Genomic DNA, 19,997 nt, shown 5'->3' on the forward strand with positions numbered 1-19,997 from the left:
CATTCAGTTTATGTTTTTCTGCGACTCGGGGTCATGTACTGGAATCAGTTCACCTCGTTCCAATAAATTGTTCCGGTTTTGGGGTGGTGGCGTTTGCTTGAGCTTGAAAACCCTCTTTTACTTGCAACTATTTTTATATGAGAACCAAGCCGTGGAAACCGAAGGTTCTTTAATTTGTGAGGTCCCAGCTCTACATATTGTGCTAAAATACTACGAATGTTTTTATTTTATTAGCACAGAATGTTATTGTGTCAGTGTATCATTGCCATGTAAGTCATTCTTCCCATCTTTACATCATGTGTTTAAAAATTTTCTTCCTCTGCTCAACAAAGTAGTTTTGATTTTAGCAAAGGGTATTTGGGAGGGGGAATTGAACTTGGGGAATTTGAGTGTTGGGGCAGTACTTTTGATTATTTTAAATTAAATCGATTGCAATGTACACATTCTTATTAGGATTTAGATCCTCTCTGGATCTCTTTATTGGGGATCTTGGGGATCAATGCATCATAATCATTCATCAAAGATTGCGTGGTCACAATTAAATGCTTTTTATATTTTAAAAGTAAAGTAGCATCGTTTTACATGAAAATTTTTATAAAAAAATTGTGACCACACGATCTTTGATGAACGGTTATTATGCATTGATCCCCGGGATCCCAAGTGAGGGGATCCAGAGAGGATCTAAATCCTTCTTATGAAACAACGAAAAGTAAAAAAAAACTTTAGTTTTAATGAAAAATGAAAAATAGAAGTGTAGTGAATAGTAGCCAAGAAAGGTAAAAATGTGATTTTTCGTTAAACGTGAAAAGTACCGGGAGTATTTTATTAAAACTCCTTTATATTTTTACTTCCATAAAAGATATTGTCACTGGCACTTTAAAATATGTATTTATTTACTTTGTATCTATTACTCTAACCATCAAGTTAACTTTTATTATTTTGACATAGCACTCTCGTCCCAAGTTATGATTCCATGAAGTCATATCGATGACAAATGAATTAACAGTTCATCAAAGTTTTTTAAAGTAGAAACAATAACCTTCAAGATATAGATGGGGATAAGCAATGACCTATATGGCATTCATGTAAGCAAGAAGTGCGTCCTTCAAAGTTCGAACTTGAGGCTTAAGTGCGTCCATCAAAGTTCAAATCTTGTGAAAGTAATATTTTTACTTGGAAATGAGAAAGCTTTAAGTTCAAATCTCGTGAACGACAAGTTCAATTATAATAGGTATAGTGGATTTGGAATTGAAACTTTGAAAATTGAGGTTATCTCCAATCGAACTAGCCAAAAGTTGTTAGTATTTGTAATTTTGTAGAACAAATAATACTAGTGTCCGTATATTAGATGTTCCATAACAATAGGTGCCCCTTATTAGAGGTAACCCTCATTACAAACTCCGAAATAAACTAAGAAATTTGATTTTTTGAAAAAATAAGTGAGAGAAATTTGGAAGTTTGCAAGATGAATTTAGTACTGTTGCCCAACAAAAAGGAGGCATAATAAACACCAATTTTTTCCCTTGGCGCAAAACTTTGCCCGTCGAATTTTCTCGTCACCTAAAGTCTTTGAAAAAACCAAAACGTTGACCACTTTTGTCCTACCAAATATTATCTTTCGTCGAGTAAAGTTACTTTGCCAGACAAAATTTGATTCGTTGGCCAAACTTTTGTCGAGAAAATGCTATTTTCTAGTAGTGTGAACATCATCAACACATTATAATCTACGTATCATTTTTCTTAAGACTGTAATCTATATATCATTGAATCATTGTATAAATATAACTTATGAGATTCGTGAAACAGGTAGATTAATCAAGGGTAAATTACATTTTACCCCATCAGGTTTAGAGTTGTTTGGAATCTCATACAACATCTTTAAAACATTTCAATTTCATACATTTACTTATCATTTTATTTCAATTTCATACATCCGTTAGCAAATCCGTTAAGTGATGACGTGGGAAATATGGGATCCACATTTATGCTGACATGGCTGCCAAATTTGTGTTATATGGCAAAAAAATAATTTTTTATGCATTTAAAATATAATAATTTACACCCTATTTAAAAAAAATTAAAAAATAAAAAATAAATAAACCCTAAAACCAATCTTCCCCAACCCACCTTCTCCTTCTCCTCCACTCTCTTCACCTCCCCTGCTTTCTCTCTCCCCAGAGACCCACTCATCCCTCTTCACCTCCCCGACCCACCTTTTCCTTCTCCTCCACTCTCTTCACCTCCCCTCCCTTCTATCTTCCCAGATCAACCTGCACCCAACCCCAATCCCAAAAAAAAAAAAAAAAAAAAAGCCCGGACAGGAATGAGCTCAGCATCAGAAGCCACAATTGAGGATAGATAGAATGGGTAAGTCTACTGCGACTGGAGCCACGTGTCGATGTAGACGGCGTGGAAGGTGTGGCAGCAGAGCGAAAGGAGACGGAGCTTGTCACTAGGCTTAAATTTCGACAGGCATACGACGCAGTCGGAGGATATGGTGGTGAAAGATCAACGAGTGATGGAGGAGAAGGTGACAAGAGGGAGGGTGGGCAAGGTCACATGATTGACGGCGAGAATCAGAGGATGAGATGATGGGGGAGGGAGCAAGGTGACGGATGCATCAGCGATTGAGGTGGCAGACGATGAGATAGAGGCAGATTGAGGCCACGAGTGTGGCTGTGAGGATGGCAATGATGATGAGAGGGGAGGTGAACATAGTGGAAGAGAGGGGGATGGTGGGTTGGGGTGGTGAAAAGGGAGGAGTGGGTCTCTGGGGGGAGAGAAGGGAGGGGAGCTAAAGAAAGTGGAGGTGAGGGAGAAGGTAGGTCGGGGAAGATGGGTTTTAGGGTTTTTTTTTTTAATTTTTTAAATAGGGTAAATTATTATCTTTTAAATGCATAAAAAAAATTTTTTTGCCACGTGACACAAATTTGGTAGCCACATCAGCACAAATGTAGATCATATATATGCCACGTCATTACTTAATGGTTTACTTAACGGATGCATGAAATTGAAATAAAATGATAAATAAATGTATAAAATTGAAATGTTTTAAAGATGTTGTATGAGGTTGCAATCGACCCCAAACGTGAGGGGGGAAAATATAATTTACCCATTAATCAAACTTACCTTATGACAACAACGGGTGAAATCTATTATCTATACCATATGCATGTAGACAAGTCTATAAAATGAAATTATATTCTTCATATTTCCTGTCTGTACCATACTTGACCAATCCCGAAACTACTGAGCACCGGTCAACGTTATACCGTCAAGGACCCAAAAGAGTTTCCCTCCAACCAGAAGGCCAATCACAGTGCGACACGTGTCGACATCAGAAGCCAATCATAGCGCGACACGTGTCAACATCAGAAGCCAATCACAACACGACACCTGTCAAAGTCAGAATGAAACTAGAAACTCTCTTATATAAATAGAGATCATTCTCTCACAATATTTCCTAATGTCATTTGTTGATGCACAAAATCAGCGAAGACTTTGGTACAACAGAAAGTGTCAGGTTTTGTGACCTTCGCTTGGTTGCTTCGGTCACTAGTGAGGATAAGTACGTAAATGAATAGAGACAGAGAAGCAAACACAGGATGTACGTGGTTCACCCAGATTGGCTACGTCCACGGAGTAGAGGAGTTCTTATTAGTAGTGAAGGGCTTACACAAGTACAAAGGATCAAGCTCTCAATTTAGTGAGTTCTTGTGAATGATTTAACACAAATGGCATTAGCCCATATTGTGGGGGAATGACCCCTATTTATAGAAAAACTTGTAGCTTTGTCACATTGACATGTGTCATGTTATGATTGGTTCTTGATGTCGACACGTGCTGCGCTCTGATTGGCTTCTAATCTTGACACGTGTCGAGTAGTGATTGGCCTCCTGGTCGGAGGGGAACTCTTCTGGGTCCTTGACAGTATAGCGTTGGCCGGTGCTCGGTAGTTTCGGGATTGGTCAAGTATGGTACAAACAGTGCTCCCCTAAGTTCCCGAGTGAGGGAAACTCCTCGGTTGGGGACTTGCAAGATCCAATCCCTTGAGTAATCACGAAACTTCTAAGTACCGAAGTGTGGTCTGATCTTCATCTGCCCTTCTCTGGAAGTACCTTTCCTCCATCCGAGAATGGTGTATTTAGCCTATAGTAGGAGTCTCCCAAGTCGCCGAGCTAGGAGATCTGTCGAAAGAGGTGACAGACAAGGTAAGCAGTCAAACTTCCAAGTAAGCAACCCAGGATCAGAGGTTTGACTTCGGCTTCCGGTTGATTGTTCTCCTTCTCCTTGTCTCTCATTCAACTGCCAGGATAAGGAGAAGCAAATGGATAAGAGATGATATGAGATACTTTTGCTTTTGAAGAAGTAACTTTCCACAGGCTTATTCTTGAACTGTGCTGGAGGGTTTTCTGGTGCCCTTCAGAGTATAAGGCCGACTCAAAAATTTGAGGGTCAAAACAAATCCATCAAATCTAGAGTACGTTCGACCTTGATGATATGGGATACTTTTTGCTGTTGACGGAATAATGAATGTGGTATGGAAAGGTGTCGTGCTGTAGTGATCTGTTTCAGCTCACCGTTGAACCTTCTGCTTCAATCTTTTGCATGGCAGAAGTGGTGTGCAACCTTTGCATTTAAATGGTCCTTCAGAACATTCCTTCATAGTGACTCATCCACGCTTGGCAGCTTCAGTGTAAAGAGCCAATATCTGATCAACTGTCATGAGGTATTTGCCGGTGGAATTCGTGACCTTGACAGCAGTTGAGGATGAGTACTCGAGAGCAATGCTAAGTAAGCAACCAGGCAAAGGCTCCAGGCAGTCAGTTCCAAATTGGAGGTTTGATTTCAGGTTCCGACTGACTGCTCTCTTTCTCCTTGTCCTGCAGGTGTGGACAAGGACAAAGACAAAGACAGGGAGAAAGCATGATATGGGATACTCTTGCTTTCGACCCTGATGATATGAGATACTCTTGTTCTTGGTGTGGCTTATTTGCTGAGGTATTATCGAGGGGAAATAAAGCTGAGTATTTCGAGAGGTTATGTTGAGGGTGCCTTTTCGAACGCGAGAAAGGGTTGAGCATTTTTGCAGGTTTGCCTGTCCGTTGAGGAGGGAGGTCAATGTATATAGGGATTTCCCAATAACAAGTAGTAATGCTATTCCTTTACCCTTCTTGGTCACAGCAATGTAGTGGGAGCTGCCAGCTTCACGTGTTTTAATTTTGTCAGAGCACTTTGAAAAAGTGGTATGTGGTATCTGGAAAGTTGATGTTACGTGTGAAGATTACAGACAAGCTTTATCTAAGGAAATCTGGCTCTCGAAGTTCTGAGAGTTGTGCCTCTTCGGTTTTCGAACAAGCAATCCCGTCGAGGATCTGACTCTCGAGATTCGGAAAGCGGTGCTACTCCGGTTTTTGAGAAAGTAATTATGTTGGGAGTTTTTTCTCGAATGTGAGTAAAGGTTGGACGTTCTTGCCAACCTGTCTTGCCGCAAAACACGGAGGTCGACACACATAGGGACTTTCCAGTTGTCAAGCAGTGGTGCTGTTCCTTTACCCTTATGGGTAATAGTAGGGTAGCTGGAACTTCGAAATTCTCGTGCCTAAACTTTGTCAGAGATCTTTGACAAAGTTATATGTGGTACCCGAGGAGTTGATGGTGCATATGGAGAGCGGTGATTGAACAGTAAGATTCACGTGCTTTCTACTTCACCAGAAATCTTCGACAAATTGCCCGTAATTTCCGCAAAGCTGAGTGTGCATGTGACAGGTGCTGACGAGGCTGAAAAAGCAGGTGCTTCTTCGATTTCTGAGATCGGCCCTCGTGGTCTCTGAGCAGCCCAGCTTTTGAGAAAGCAAACGCCTCTTCGATTTCTGAAGCTCCGTCGAGTGCAGATTTTTATAGAGGCTGGCATTAAGTTCCACAGCACACTTGAATCTCTACCAGTAGAAGCTCATTTCTTGCACTTCTAAGATCTTGATTTGTCTGACCTTTTCCCTCTTCAACACATTTGAAAATGTCTGGACCCTCCGACCGTCGTTTTGACTTGAACCTTGGAGAAGAGACAGCCACGCCTTCTCCAGACAACATATGGCGCCCATCCTTCATATCCCCTACTGGTCCTCTTACCGTTGGGGATTCTGTGATGAAGAATGATATGACCGCTGCAGTGGTGGCCAGGAACCTTCTCACTCCCAAAGATAACAGACTACTTTCCAAACGGTCTGATGAGTTGGCTGTTAAGGACTCTCTGGCTCTTAGTGTTCAGTGTGCAGGTTCTGTGTCTAATATGGCCCAACGCCTATTTGCTAGAACCCGCCAAGTTGAATCATTGGCTGCTGAAGTGATGAGTCTCAAACAGGAGATTAGAGGGCTCAAGCATGAGAATAAGCAGTTGCACCGGCTCGCCCATGACTATGCTACAAACATGAAGAGGAAGCTTGACCAGATGAAGGAATCTGATGGTAAGGTTTTACTTGATCATCAGCGGTTTGTGGGTTTGTTCCAAAGGCATTTATTGCCTTCGTCCTCTGGGGCTGTACCTGGTAATGAAGCTTCAAATGATGAACCTCCAATGCCTCCTCCTTCTGGGGTTTTGTCAAGTACTGAGGCTCCGGATAACCATCCTCCGGTGCTTTCTCTTTCTGGGGCTCTACCGACTGCTGAGACTTCCCCTAAGCAACCTTTGTGAAGGCTCCCTTTTGTTTGTTTATTTTGACTCATGTATATGTACATATTTGTGGCTTATCGAAAATATTAATAAATAAGTTTTGCTTCATTTCAACATATTGTGTTAAATACACCAAAGCCTTCTTCATAAAGTTCTTTGAATTTTTGCTTTTGTTGAAACCTGTATTGTTGAAGCTTTGTGAGTGAAGCATGTAGTTTGAGGTAGTGTTCCCTTAATTTCCCGAGTGAGGAAAACTTCTCGGTTGGAGACTGCCGAGTATCAAGGTGCAGTAGCATATGGTGGGAGTCCCCCAAGTCTTCAGGCGAAGAGAGTTGCCGAATGAGGTGTCTAGCTAGTAGTCAATGTCATGAGTAGGAAAACTTCACTTGTTTCTTTTGGAAGTGGTAACCCAGGGCTCTTTCTTCATATATTGTTTTTTTTTGTTATGAAGATGTGTTAGGCCCAAAGAAGTGGAGGCCTAGGCCCCTTTTTTTTTTTTTTTTTTTTTTTTTTTTTACTCCCTCCCTTTTTCTTTGGAATGTTTGTACAGATATCTATAATGTGGCATTTGTCATGATTTTGGAGGATGGGTGTATTCGAATCCAATGAGGGGTAGGGTATGACTCATTATCATGTGCCATGATTTTGTCTTCCTTTAGCTTTTCTTTTGCTTTGCTTTACCATTTTTGCTTTCCTTTAGTCTGCCTTTAGCTTTTCTTCAATATAACACCATTTTCTGTGGCTCAGATCGCAAAACCATCTTCATGAAAGTTGTTCCTTAGCTCGTGAACTACAACATATCCGAATTGGAGATCCATCGGAGCAGTACAACTCCAGAAATTCAGGTACGATGAGTGATTGTTCGTCATTTGTATATCAACGCGTCAGACTTGTTGTGAGCTTCAAAAACTCCCTTTTCTCTTGCTCAGATCAACATACTTTCTTCATCGAAGTTGTTCCTTAACTTGTGAACTACAACATATCCAAAATTGAGATCCCTCGGAGCTGTATAACTCAAGAAATTCAGGTATGATGAATGACTGGTTATTATTTTTCTGTCAACCCGTCAGATTTGTTGTGAGCTTCGAAACTCCATTTTCTATTGTTCAGATCAGCATGCTTTCTTCGTTGAAGTTGTTCCTCATCGTCTCTTTCATAACATATCAAAAATTCAGAATGAACTAATGGTTAAATATTTCCAGATCTTCGAAACATCACAGCAGCTTCGAAATTTGCAAGAATCCGACTGTCATGTTTGGAGCTTCAACACTTTAATTTCCGTCGCTCAAACAGAAATGGTTCCTTCTTGAAAGTTGTTCATATGCTCAAAAACTATAGGGTGTCCAAAATTCAGCTCCATTGGAGAAGAGCAGAGGTTGCAGAAATTTGATAGATGAAAGGAGGCGGAAGAGGGAGAGAGAGAAAAAGTCTCTTGGGTTGGATTTCTATTTTGGGGCAGATTCCAATTTTTGTAGCACCTGCATTATTGATGAATTGCTTGTACTTTTGTCCATTAAGAAACCTGGGGCTTTGGCTTGTTGTTGGATCTATTATAATATGTTTGGGAACATATATAAGTGAATAAATAAGAAGGAAGATTTTGGGCCCTTGTGGGTGTAAAACAAAAAATGTTTATGTTTACCCAAGTGTTTTTGTACAAGTTCAAGGGCATCTTGGGTTTTGTGAACAAAATTTGGTTATCTGGAGCAAGGTTTTGTGTTGAAGCTTTGTAGGTGAAGCTTTGGTGTTGAAGCTTTCTAGGTGAAGCTTTGATGGTGAAGCTTTGTAGATGAAGCTTTGTAGATGAAGCTTTCTAGGTGAAGCTTTTTTAGGTGAAGCTTTGTAGGTGAAGCTTTTTTAAGTGAAGCTTTCCGGGTGAAGTTTTTTGGGTGAAGCTTTGTGGGTGAAGCTTTTTAGGTGAAGCTTTGTGGGTGAAGCTTTTTGGGTGAAACTTTTTGGATGAAGCTTTTTTTTTTTTTTTTTTTTTTTTTTTTTTTTTTTTGGCGCTTGACACGGTCTTCATTTGCTTGTTTTGTAGTGACGCGGGGCACCATCCAACTGTTTGGGCAGGAGCTATCTGACATAGAGAAGGTGTTGAGGGTGCCCAAAGAGGATAGACACTTAAGCAAGCTACGACCCTTATTTCGTCGGTACGGTTTCCAACCCTTAGTTTCCGAGAGCCAGGGACGATCGAGTAAGTTGTATCCTTCATGTAAACTTAGCTCAATTCCTTACTTTATTTGGAAAGTTGTATTTCTTATTTTGATTTTCCGTATGCAGTGGAGAAGGTAAGCAAGAAAACAGGGACTAGCACCAATAAAAGGAAAGCACCAGTGTTAGTTCCTTCGGAAGACATCCTACCGCATAAGAAAATTCATAAGTTCCGAGGGGAACCATCCGTTAGACCTAAGTCCCAAGATGGGGTCCCTAAGGGGCCTGCCTTTAGGAAGATGGAGTCGAGGCCGTTGAAAATGCTGCTGCCGTAGTTGCAGGAGAAGGGAGCCGACTGTTGCCTCCTCCTCTTACTATGGAGCACACTGTCCAGGAAAGTGATCCTGGTTCCCGCCATGAGGGGAAAGGCAAGGAAAGAGCTGGCAGTGTCCCGTGGAAGGACTTGAGGGTTGCCACGCGGCCAAAGGATTTTTGGTATATCAACAATTGCTTGGCAGGGCGTCGATTCGCCTTCGATGAGCTCGGAGAGCCCTTAGCTAAGGATGAATCGGATTGCGACCGGATGTTGAAGCTGTCTTCATATGTGAGTGTTACTTTGTCATTTCCTTACTTTTTCCTCTTTATTATCATTATTTAGGTAGTGATGATCGTCTTGCCATGCAGGTCATGGCCGAGTATCACGACAGACTGCAAGAGGTTGAGCGGTACAACGCAAAACTGAAAGAGAATAAGCAGCTTGTGGACGAGGCCCGAAGGAATAAGGGACTTTTGACTCAGGCTCTCCAACTGAAGGACGAAACCATGGAGAGCTTGAAAAGGCGAAATGGTGAGAACCTAAGGCTTAAGAAATTGCTTGAGGCAACTAAAAAACAGTTGGAGGTGGCTACATTAGAGGTATCCAAGGTTAGGGGAGAATTGGATGGTGCCTTAGTTGAGATTTCTGAACTGGAGAAGAGCATTCCAACTGAAAGGGAGGCTGCTGTGCAAGAATACTTAAGTTCTTCGACCTTTCATCTTGCTATTAAACCCTACTGTGCTCAAGAAGCTCGCTTTGAAAAAAGGAAATGGATGGCCGTCCTTGATCGTTATGATGATGGGAGCATTCTTCGAAAATACCACGAAGATATAGATGAGCATCATCGAAAGGGCGAGACATTTGTCCTTGCTGTTGATCCTAGCAGCGAAGATGAGTCTGATAATGAAGGTAGTGCTGATGCACAGACTCAGCATGGTGAAGAGGATCTTGGGGATGCAGAGGATGATGGTAGGACGCGGAGTGATACTGCCAGGGGTTCGGCTTCAGATGAGAATGAATAGCAGTGTCTTTACTATCTGCATGTATTCTGGATGTAGTAGTCTGATGTGTGTATAACATGTGCCCATGTTATAAGCTTGAGAGTTTTGGATTTTAGGTGTTTATGAGTGTTTGCACTATTATTAATGCATGTTTGGCTATGTATGAATAGATCTATTGTTTGGATATAAGCCCTTGTTTGGTTGTTCCTTTCTTTGTATAGTCTTGTCGACACATACTTAGATTTTGTTTCGTGTTGGATATATCTGCTTTGAGGTTTCAACACTTGAGTGTTCCATTGCTAGGAATGTAAAAGAGTGAGTGCTGAGTTGGCTAAATTACCTCTTTATTGAATTCATTGCCAAATGGCCTTCATTACATAGGATGCCGAACAGCTATAGCTCAACACTTGTACATCGTGAGTCTATTTGTAGTAGTACTTCAAGTGATCAGCGTTCCATGGATGGCCAAGGGTCTTGCCATCGGAGCTTCTAAGTGTGTAAGAGCCAGGGCGACTGATGCCAATGACTTCATACGGTCCATCCCAGTTTGGACTAAGTGTGCCTTCACTCGGGACTCTGTCGCAGAGTAATCTTTTCTTTAAGACCCAGTCTCCTATTTTGAAAGAACGAGGCTTGACCCTAGAGTCATAATAGTTGGAGATGCGCTGCTTGTAGGCGACATTCCTCAAGTGAGCTTGGTTTCTGTGTTCCTCGACTAAATCCAAGTTGAGGGTGAGTTGTTTGTCATTTTCACTTTGAATGTAGTTCTGGACTCGGAATGTTGCTTGCTCGAGCTCAACAGGGACAACCGCCTCTGTGCCAAAGGCAAGTGAGAATGGAGTTTCTCCTGTTGAAGTCCGATATGAAGTGCGATATGACCAAAGAACTTGGGGTACAAATTCTGGCCAACAGCCTTTAGCTTTGTCCAAGCTGGTTTTCAAAGTGCGCTTGATTATTTTGTTGATGGCCTCAACTTGTCCATTAGACTGGGGATGAGCTGGAGAGGCAAAGCATAAGTTGATGTTGAACTTAGAGCAGAACAACCTGAACTTCTTGTTGTCAAACTGTCGCCCATTGTCAGTGACTATCGCATTGGGAATGCCGAATCTACAAAGGATGTTCTTCCACACGAAGTCTTCTATCTTTGCCTCAGTAATGGTTGCCAAGGGTTCTACTTCGGCCCACTTTGTGAAGTAGTCCACTGCAACGACTGCGTAACAGACTTTGCCCTTCCCTGCCGGCATTGGGCCGATCAAATCAAGTCCCCACTGGGCAAAGGGCCAAGGGCTGATCATAGGAGTAAGAGGCTCTGGAGGGGAATGAGGAATAGTCGCATATCGTTGACATTTGTCACATGAGCGGGATACTTTGATGGCATCCTGGTGGAGTGTTGGCCAGTAATATCCTTGGCGAAAAGTCTTGTGTGCTAGGGACCGAGATCCAGCATGATCTCCACAGACTCCCTCATGTATTTCCCGAAGGACGATTTCCGCCTCGGCAGGCGTAAGACACCTTAAGTATGGCAGGCTAAAACCTCGCTTATAGAGTTGATCATTGATGATCAGGTAGCGGGTAGACTTGTATCGAATTTGCTTAGCCTGGACTTTATCATTTGGGAGGGTGCCATGAGCAAGGAAATTATAGATCGGGGTGATCCAACTATCCCCCTGTTGTAAGTTGCATACTTCTGCGGCCATGGTGCTTGGTGTTGCCAACAGTTCGACATGAATTTTTCTTCCAATCTTGTCTTCCACAGTTGAGGCGAGGCGAGCCAGGGCGTCTGCATGACTGTTTGCCGCTCGAGGAACTTGGGTGATCTGGTAGTGGAAGTGCTTGAGCAAAAGTTGTGTTTGCGCAAGATATGCTGCCATGGAGCTGTCCTTAGCATCAAAGTTGTTGGTAACCTGGTTGACCACTAATTGGGAGTCACTGAAAATATCAATTTGTTTAACCCCGAGGTGTTTGGCCAAACGTAATCCTGCTAGAAGGGCTTCATACTCGGCCTCATTGTTTGATGCCTTGAATTTGAAACGAAGAGCATACTCCATTGCTACTTTGTCGGGCGTAGTCAAGACTAGTCCCGCTCCACAGCCCTGTTGGTTGGATGAGCCATCAACATACAAACTCCATGCTGAGGTCGTTGATTCTACCTTCTGAGCTTCCGATGGTAATGAAGCTACTGCTTCAGGTGTAGAAGCAATGTCAACAGGATATGTGAAGTCGGCGATGAAATCTGCTACTGCTTGGCCTTTTTCGGCTGGTTTTGGTTGGTAGGAGATGTCAAACTCACCCAATGCTATCGCCCATTTGATTATTCGTCCAGACGTGTCAGGACTCTGGAGTATCTGTCGAAGAGGGTGATTGGTAAGCACGATGATGGCGTGTGCTTGGAAATAAGGGCGAAGTTTCCGAGCAGACATGACCAATGCTAGAGCTAATTTCTCAATGTTGGAGTATCGTGTCTCCGCATCTTGTAGGGCCTTGCTAGCGTAGTAGACGGGCCGTTCGACACCACTGTCCATTCGAATAAGAACAGAACTGACTGCTGAAGCCGAAACCGATAGATAGATGATGAGAGTGTCACCAACTTCTGGTTTGGAGAGCAGAGGGGCTTTACTCATGTACTCTTTGAGGTTCCTGAATGCCTTGGCACATTCCTTCGTCCATGTAATGTACTTCTTATTTCCCTTGAGTGCTTTGAAGAAAGGAGCACATCTGTCTGTGGCCTTAGAGATGAATCTGGTTAAGGCTGCCACCTTGCCAGTAAGGCTTTGGATGTCTTTTGAAGTTATTGGCTCTTTCATGTCGAGGATTGCTTTGATCTTTTCAGGGTTAGCTTCAATGCCTCGTTGGCTAATCATGAAGCCTAAGAATTTGCCAGAGCCCACGCCGAAGGCACATTTGTTGGGGTTCAACCTCATTCGATACCTCTTTAGAATGGTGAAAATTTCAGATAGGTTGGTGATGTGTTGGTCAGCATGTTTTCTTTTGACTAGCATATCATCAACGTAAACTTCCATGTTCTTCCCAATTTGTTCGGCGAACATTGAATTGACCAGTCTCTGATAAGTTGCTCCTGCATTCTTTAGGCCGAAAGGCATGACTTTATAGCAATATAGTCCCCTGTCAGTAGTGAAGGCCGTGTGTTCTTGGTCTGAGGGGTTCATGAGGATTTGGTTGTATCCTGAATAAGCGTCCATAAAGCTCAAGAGCTCACACCCTGCCGTAGAGTCTATAAGCCTGTCAATAAGAGGAAGAGGGAAACTATCTTTCGGACACCCTTTGTTTAGGTCGGTGTAGTCAACACACATCCTCCACAAGACCTTTTGAAGCGAAAGACTTTCTTTGGTCGGATTTTTCCTAACAAGGACCACATTTGCTACCCATGTCAGGTAATTGACTTCGCGGACAAAGCCTATGCCTTTGAGTTTTTCAACTTCTGCTTTCATTGCCTCGTATCGTTCAGCGTCATAAGATCTTCGCTTCTGTCTCACCGGCTTGATCTTGGGGTCAATACTCAAACGATGACAGATGACATCGGGAGAGATGCCTGGCATGTCCTCGTATGACCAGGCGAAGACTTCAGTGTTCTCTTTCAAAAAAGATATCAATGCTAACCGAATGGGTGGTGACAATGTGGTGCCAATATTCACCATGCGGTCTGGATGATCTCTTGAGATAGGTACCTTCTCCAACTCTTCAGCAGGTTGGGCTTGCTGGGTGAAAGAGTCATCTCGAGGATCATCGGGTTGATTGTTGCTATCAGGAAGATCCAAGTTCGCTTCATCTAGGCTGGTCTTTATGACTTGGTCATGTACAGACAGGGTTTCCTTGGGTCCGGGCAAGTGTTGTTGCTTAACTGAAGTGTTGTAACATGATCGTGCACTAAGCTGATCTCCTCTGATGTAGCCGTTGCCATGGGGGGTTGGAAATTTCATCAACAGCATATGCGTGGATACCATAGCCTTGAGATCATTGATGCCTGTGCGCCCAAAGATGACATTGTATGCCGTTGGGCAGTCAACCACTAGGAAGTTAGTGGTAATGGTAGCCGTGTAAGGGCCTGTACCAATAGTAAAGGGTAAATGTATGCTCCCTAAGGGTTGCACGATATCACCGGAGAAGCTTATCAGAGGAGAAATCGAGCGATCGAGCAAGTGTTCAGCTACACTGAGTGCCCTGAAAGCTTCGGCAAACATGATATTGACCGAAGCCCCTGTGTCTACGAGGATTCGTCGAACATCAAAGTTGGCTATGTGAGCCTCCACGATCAATGGGTCGTTATGAGGGTAGATGATGCCTCTTTCTTCCTCAGGGTAGAAACATATCGGATCCCAGTTAGGCTTTTGATACTTCCCTCCCCTGATGTCTTCCACGTGAAACACTCGGTGACCAGGCCTCAGAATTCGTTCACTGTTTTTCATGGCCCTATTGGAAGATTCAGATATGGGTGTGCCGCCGCTTATGGAATATATGACATTCACCTGGCGTTGGTTACGGTTATCCCTTTGAGGGTGAAGAAGGAATTGATCAATTTTTCCTTCTCGTGCCAAAGCTTCAATACGATCACGGAGGATGATACATTTCTCGCTATCATGGCCGTTATGCTCATGGTAGCAACAAAACATGCCCGCGTTATTCGGGGGCATGTAATCTGGATGCCTCGGCTTTGGCTTTGGTATCAGGTGAGCTATGCTGGGGTAAATGGCCGCGCATGTGGCATTCAAGGGCGTGTATGTCTCATACCTTGGGGTAGGGGGTATCTTGACGCGGGTTTGACCCACTGCATTGACTGCCTGGGGGCGAGCGTTATTGTGGCGATACCCTTGGTTATCGGGATAGTGTCCCTTACTCTTTTTACTGGAAGGAGAGTGCTGAGGATGGAAATCCTTCCTCTTGCCTTGAAATTGATATGTCTGTTGATTCGGTGAAGCATTATGCAAGGCATGGGGAGGTGCCACTGCTGTTTGGAAAGTCGAGGTATTCTCATTTAGGTGAGTCTGGCTTCCACCTCCCACTTGTTGATAAAGGATGGTTGTAGGGGGTTTCTCCTGATATGTCTTTGCCTCGGCGGAGGCATGGTTATAAGCCTGCGCCATCACCTCAGAGTAAGTCTTCCAAGTATTGGCATTGATCATGTATTTAAAGAAACAATCACGTAGGCCTGCCGTGAAGGCTTTGAGGGCAGTCTTGTCGTCTGCCTCGGCACACCGGGAGTATTCATGGCTGAAGCGGCCAGCATACATACGTAATGACTCGTCTGGCTTCTGGCGGATAGTGTACAAGTCATCTGCAGAGTGCAAGCGATCGGTTTGGAAAATGTGTTGGGAAACAAATAGTTTCCTTAATTCCTCAAATGAGTCTACCGTCTCAGGTGTAAGACGACAATACCAATTTAGAGCTCCACCAGAGAGGGTGGATGGGAAGAGAAGACATCGCTCTTCGTCGGTGTGCATCCGGTATGCCATGGTGGACTCAAAGAGGTTAAGGTGCTCAATCGGGTCCTCTTTTCCAGTATAAAGTTGCAAGCCAAGCTTTTGCTTTGTCTTTGCTTGAAGGGGGGTGTTGAGGATCCTCCTTGTAAGAGGGCCAGGCCTGGGTTGGTTCCAGTCAGGTATTTCAGCCTGACGTTCAGCTTTCAACTTGTTTACTTCCTCAAGAAGTTGTAGGACAAGAGGGTCCTGAGCGGAGTTATGTGTCACTGGAGCTTTCTTTCGTAAATCTCCATCTCCTATTGGAATTAGGAAGGTTTGATCAAGGGCATGTGATTTTTCCCTGGACTCGCTGTACTGGCTTCCAGGGTATGTCTGTCGGAACACCTCTGAGTCCCCTGTACCCTCATGTCTCTCTAGGACTTGTTGCCCCTTCCCCAAATTGGTGGCCGGCTTGGGCCGTGGCAGGGGACCGAGTCTCTCAGAAATCCTTGGGTCATTAATCTTTGAGCTTATATGGATGGAATTCTCTCGACGTTGCTTCAGGAAATCCCGACAATCGCGAAAGACGGCTTTCGATCCTTCTGCCCCTTCAGCAAAGAGGTGTCTCCCTCCACTTCTCATGGTTCGGGTCGAAGCAACTGGGTTAAGAGAAGCCTCATGTTGATTATCAAGTCGAGGGGTAATCTGTTCCTTATCAGGGATATCTATGTCGAATGCATGTGACCCTCCATGTTGGAGGGCACCCAGTTGATGGTTGACTTCCACGGGGGCAACAAGCTCGCGTGTCTGAGCTTGCCTAGCTTCGTGGAGTGTCTCGAAGAGCTTCTCATATTGCTCCTGGAGGACCTCATTCCTCATTGCTATCTTGTTGTTATGAGCTTCCAACTCATCGACTTTAGCTTGAAGAAGAACTCGTTTTCCTTCCTTCTTTCGTTGTTTCGCACTATGTGCAAGGGGGGTGTCATTCTGTGTGCTGTGGCTTCCTTCGCTTCCCATGATGGAGAGGGATGCCTGATCAAAAGAAAGTGTACAAATGATAGAAACCAGCTTGACACAGCTGAAGAGAGTAGGAATAAGTGTCGTTTCCCACAGACGGCGCCAAATGTTGATGCACAAAATCAGCGAAGACTTTGGTACAACAGAAAGTGTCAGGTTTTGTGACCTTCGCTTGGTTGCTTCGGTCACTAGTGAGGATAAGTACGTAAATGAATAGAGACAGAGAAGCAAACACAGGATGTACGTGGTTCACCCAGATTGGCTACGTCCACGGAGTAGAGGAGTTCTTATTAGTAGTGAAGGGCTTACACAAGTACAAAGGATCAAGCTCTCAATTTAGTGAGTTCTTGTGAATGATTTAACACAAATGGCATTAGCCCATATTGTGGGGGAATGACCCCTATTTATAGAAAAACTTGTAGCTTTGTCACATTGACATGTGTCATGTTATGATTGGTTCTTGATGTCGACACGTGCTGCGCTCTGATTGGCTTCTAATCTTGACACGTGTCGAGTAGTGATTGGCCTCCTGGTCGGAGGGGAACTCTTCTGGGTCCTTGACAGTATAGCATTGGCCGGTGCTCGGTAGTTTCGGGATTGGTCAAGTATGGTACAAACATCATTTGTACTAAATCATTCACTTGTACTCACTAAAGGAGAGCTTGAACCTATGTACTTGTGTAAACCCTTCACAATTAATGAGAACTCCTCTACTCCGTGAAGGTAGCCAATCTGGGTGAACCACGTACATCTTGTGTTTGCTTCCCTATCTCTATCCATTTACATACTTATCCACACTAGTGACCGGAGCAATCTAGCGAATATCACAAACTTAACACTTTCTGTTGTACCAAAGTCTTCGCTGATTTTGTGCATCAACATTTGGCGCCGTCTGTGGGAAAGACACTTATTCCCACACTCTTCAGCTTTGTCAAGCTGGTTTCCACCATTCGTACACTCTCTTTTGACCAGGCATCCCTCTCCAACATGGAGAGCGAAGGAAGCCACAACACACAGAATGACACCCCTCTTGTACCTAGTGCGAAGCAACGAAAGAATGAAGGAAAGAGGGTTGCTATTCAAGCTAAAGTCGATAAGCTAGAAGCTCAGAACAACAAGATAGCAATGAAGAATGAGGTCCTCCAGGAGCAGTATGAGAAGCTCTTTGAGACGCTCCACGAAACTAGGCATACTCAAACATGCGAGCTCGTTACCCCTATAGACATCAATCATCACCTGGGTGCCCCCCAATACGGAGGGTCACCTTCCTTCGACATGGGTATCCCTGATGAGGAACAAGTTAATCATCAAAACATTGATCAACATGAGACTTCTCTCAACCCAGCTGCTTCGACCCGAAGCAGGAGATATGGAGGAAGACACCTCCTTGCAGAAGGGTTGGAAGGATCGAAATCCGTTTATCGTGACTGCCGAGACTTCCTAAAGCAACGTCGAGAAAATCCCCTCCACATATGCTCGAAGATCAATGACCTAAGGGTTTCTGAAAGACTCGGTCCCCTCTCACGACCCAGGCCAGCTACCAATCTAAGGAAGGAACGACAGGTCCCAAAGGAACATGAAGGTACAATGGACTCTGAGGTATTCCGACAGACTCGCCCTAGAAGTCAGTACAACGAGTCCAAGGAAAAATCACACGCCCTTGCTCAAACTTTCCTACTTCCAAGAGGCAATGGAGACTTACGAAAGAAAATCCCAGTGGTACATGACTCCACTCAAGACCCATTTGTCCTACAGCTCCTTGAGGAAGTAAATAAGTTGAAGGCCAAACGTCAGACCGAGATACCTGACTGGAACCAACCCAGGCATGGCCCTCTCACAAGGAGGATCCTCGACACCCCTCTTCAAGCGAAGACAAAACAGAAGTTTGGTTTACAACTCTATACTGGAAGGGAGGACCCAATTGAACACCTTAACCTCTTTGAGTCCACCATGGCATATCAGATGCACACTGACAAAGAGCGATGTTTTCCTTTCCCCTCGACCCTCTTTGGCGGAGCTATAAACTGGTATTGCCATCTTCCACCTGAGACAGTAGACTTATTTGAGGAACTGAGGAAACTGTTTGTCTCTCAACATATCTTCCAGACTGATAGCTTGCATTCTGCAGATGACTTGTACACTATTCGCCAGAAGCCGGACGAGTCATTACGAGATTATGCTGGTCGTTTCAGTTATGAATATTCTCTCTGCACTGAGGCAGATGACAAGACCGCCCTCAAGGCCTTCACGGCAGGCCTACGTGATTGTTTGTTCAAGTACATGATCAATGCCAACACTTGGAAGACTTACTCTGAGGTGATGGCACAGGCTTACAACCATGCCTCCGCCGAGGCAAGGACATATCAAGGGAAACCCCCCACAACCACCCCTTATCAGCAAGTAAGGAGTGGAAGTCAGAATGAAACTAAAAACTCTCTTCTATAAATAGAGATTATTCTTTGACAATATTTCCTAATGTCATTTGTACTAAATCATTCACTTGTACTCACTAAAAAAGAGCTTGAACCTATGTACTTGTGTAAACCCTTCACAATTAATGAGAACTCCTCTACTCCGTGGACGTAGCCAATCTGGGTGAACCACGTACATCTTGTGTTTGCTTCCCTATCCCTATCCATTTACATACTTATCCACACTAGTGACCGGAGCAATCTAGCGAAGATCACAAACTTAACACTTTCTGTTGTACCAAAGTCCTCGCTGATTTTGTACATCAACATTTCCAATTGCCAAATAAGGTTCGGAATTTAGGCGGATTGGGTTGATTCGTAATGGGTTGCCCCAACTTAGTTCAACCTAATTGTGTTCCGTTTGCCAGCCCAACTGAACACATGTTTCCTCTAATTTGTTCAAATAATTTTAGATTAAAGTTTTTGGGCAAATTTGGGTTGAACCGACCAGTCCAACCTGCACTCCTTTAATAGGCAAATTATTCACGTGATCATCTATCCAATTTATATTTTCACTTAGCAATTTGGTTGTTGCTAATATCTCTATGTTTGTTAGTTTAATTTGTAATATAAATTTATCAAATTCTATTCAAAACAAAATAAAAAAATAGTTTCTAATATCTCTCCCACGTTTAATCTAAGGACTGCTAGCAACTTTTCTATTTGAAATTTTCTAGTTTTATCACTCTCAAAATGCAATGTTATTATATGCACCCGGACAACCTCAAAGCATTTCCAAATGTAATTGTAGTATGATGTGAGAATAGGATTTTTCATGACCGGAATAATACGCATACCTCAGAAGTCCTGTCAAGAACCAATAGCCTCCGTTGCAGAGCTAAATAAATTGAGCAACAATACCATCATTATTATGACCCAAAAGCACCACCTGGTTGGTAGCGAGAAATTAATAATAATAATAATAATAATAACAAAATAATAATTTACAAAAATAAT

General features: G+C 43.4%; 1 protein-coding gene and 1 long non-coding RNA gene across 2 annotated transcripts; both read left to right on the forward strand.

Annotated features, from left to right (window-relative positions):
- The first annotated feature begins 7,336 nt into the window (after positions 1-7,336).
- On the forward strand, positions 7,337-8,277 carry LOC139192583 (uncharacterized). Its single transcript, XR_011576785.1, has 3 exons — positions 7,337-7,515; positions 7,600-7,697; positions 7,873-8,277. It is a non-coding gene; the product is annotated as an uncharacterized lncRNA (long non-coding RNA).
- A 426-nt stretch (positions 8,278-8,703) lies between these two features.
- On the forward strand, positions 8,704-10,352 carry LOC139192584 (uncharacterized). The gene is made up of 3 exons (XM_070814826.1): positions 8,704-8,864; positions 8,951-9,425; positions 9,506-10,352. The coding sequence occupies exons 2-3, from the start codon at positions 9,198-9,200 to the stop codon at positions 10,157-10,159; spliced, it is 882 nt and encodes a 293-aa protein (XP_070670927.1). The 5' UTR covers positions 8,704-8,864; positions 8,951-9,197; the 3' UTR covers positions 10,160-10,352.
- Positions 10,353-19,997: the final 9,645 nt, after the last annotated feature.

The sequence above is a fragment of the Malus domestica genome, chromosome 15 (genome assembly GCF_042453785.1).
Source record: "Malus domestica chromosome 15, GDT2T_hap1".
NCBI classification, from domain to species: Eukaryota; Viridiplantae; Streptophyta; class Magnoliopsida; order Rosales; family Rosaceae; genus Malus; species Malus domestica.

Excerpts from the sequence above, each read along its gene's own strand:
- LOC139192584 (XM_070814826.1), top strand. The coding sequence starts at position 9,198 with ATGGAGCACACTGTCCAGGAAAGTGATCCTGGTTCCCGCCATGAGGGG. Across the intron at positions 9,426-9,505 it reads TGTTGAAGCTGTCTTCATAT|GTCATGGCCGAGTATCACGA; the intron begins GTGAGTGTTACT and ends CTTGCCATGCAG.